Raw genomic sequence first — 1,574 nt, forward strand, 5'->3', positions numbered from 1 at the left:
GCAGAATGTGATTCTATTATTGACTGAACTTTCGTGATTCAATTTTCGATTGAAGTAAATCGGATGAACGATATTGCCTCCAGATTGATTATACTGTACTTTATGCTGTATAAGCTTATATCTGATTCTATTATTATTATTCCATAACCAGTCAATACAAATGACGATTTATGGCAGACTGAGAGAGAGTTGAAGATACTCTGCTATTGATGTTGTTATTGTAGAGCTGTTGTGATTTGGTTACCAATATTGGTTAGCAGAAATTAAGTTTAAAGCATTCAATTGATAAGGTTAAAATTAATGCAATACTAGGAATTCTCTAAGTCCATGAGTGATCCATCGTTGATCGATTTTAAGTTTACATGATTTTGTTAGAAACTGCTAGTAACATTCATAAAAAATTAAACACGAATCGATAAACCTAAAAAATTTTATTACATTCCTATTGGATAACATTGAGTATACAGCTAATATTTCGCCAATAATTAATAACAGCAATACGCTATTAAAAATAGGGCTGCCATTATTATACCGTTAATTTTAATCTATTTGGAAAATAACAACAGTTATAATAGCTATCTGCTGTCCAGAATCCACAAAAAAACTGAAATGATGCTTCTTATTTTAACCTAATGGTTACATGATAGTACTAACAAAATACATTATCTATAGTATTCGGTAGAGATGTTGTAAAATACGAAATAACCCTTGAAATACGAGATCCAATTTTTACTCGGCATATGCCCCACCTATCCACCAAGCAGTAGTTGAATTTTTGTTGGCAGTACAAGAAAATGTTGGATTATGAGAGTTATAGTAGCCAAACACGTCTTCATTGGCTACAAAATTAGTAAAGCCAAATCTACTACAAGTAGTTGTTGCGGCACTAAGATCGATATGAAGATGATGTGAACTAGAAGCATAAAATGGCATCTGGCACTTTCTACATGATTGCCCTCTGATATTGATATAATCTACCTCTACACAGCCACCGTTTATATTACTGAGAGTAGAAGCACCTCTACATGCCGAGAATCTTATATAGTCGCGACGATTAGCTAGACCAGTTCCTTCAATGATATTGAAATTGCATGTTGAACGATAATGTGTGGATCCATAAGAAGATAAAACAGAAGACATATGATGGGATGGAAGGCGAAAGAGAGACATAGAGGTATGACATTCGCCTAATGGGATATTGACACTGAAGCCCTTATTATGTTGTGCTTTTTGAGCATTTTCGAGAGTCATAGATTCAATTAATGTCCAAGCGAAAGGCGGTTCTGATTCGAAATCGCAAAAACTTCGGAACGGGTTACCGTTAGCATCATAAAGAGTGAAAAAGCCATTTTCAGTAGCTTTAAGGAATTGTTTAACTTCATAGCATGATTTAGGTTTGTGATGTGTCTACAGAAGCAAATGGCATTATTTTTATTACAGATCGAAATCAAGGGAATTACAATAACTAAGGGTATACAAGTATATCCGATCTAAACTTGAGCTATTAGACTTACATTTGGCATGACAAGTGGTAAGAGAGCCACAATTGCAAAGAGAGACCAGATTTTGACCAT

The 1,574-nt window shown here is 34.2% G+C and overlaps 1 protein-coding gene across 1 annotated transcript; it reads right to left on the reverse strand.

The window, feature by feature from the left end:
- Window positions 1-729: 729 nt before the first annotated feature.
- TRIADDRAFT_61411 (uncharacterized protein) lies at window positions 730-1,574 on the reverse strand (the record flags this gene model as incomplete). The annotated part of the gene is made up of 2 exons (XM_002117412.1): window positions 730-1,407; window positions 1,515-1,574. 2 exons carry the CDS (start codon window positions 1,572-1,574, stop codon window positions 730-732), a joined length of 738 nt encoding a protein of 245 aa, XP_002117448.1.

This window comes from Trichoplax adhaerens, genomic scaffold (assembly GCF_000150275.1).
Source record: "Trichoplax adhaerens TRIADscaffold_24 genomic scaffold, whole genome shotgun sequence".
Classification (NCBI taxonomy): domain Eukaryota; kingdom Metazoa; phylum Placozoa; class Uniplacotomia; order Trichoplacea; family Trichoplacidae; genus Trichoplax; species Trichoplax adhaerens.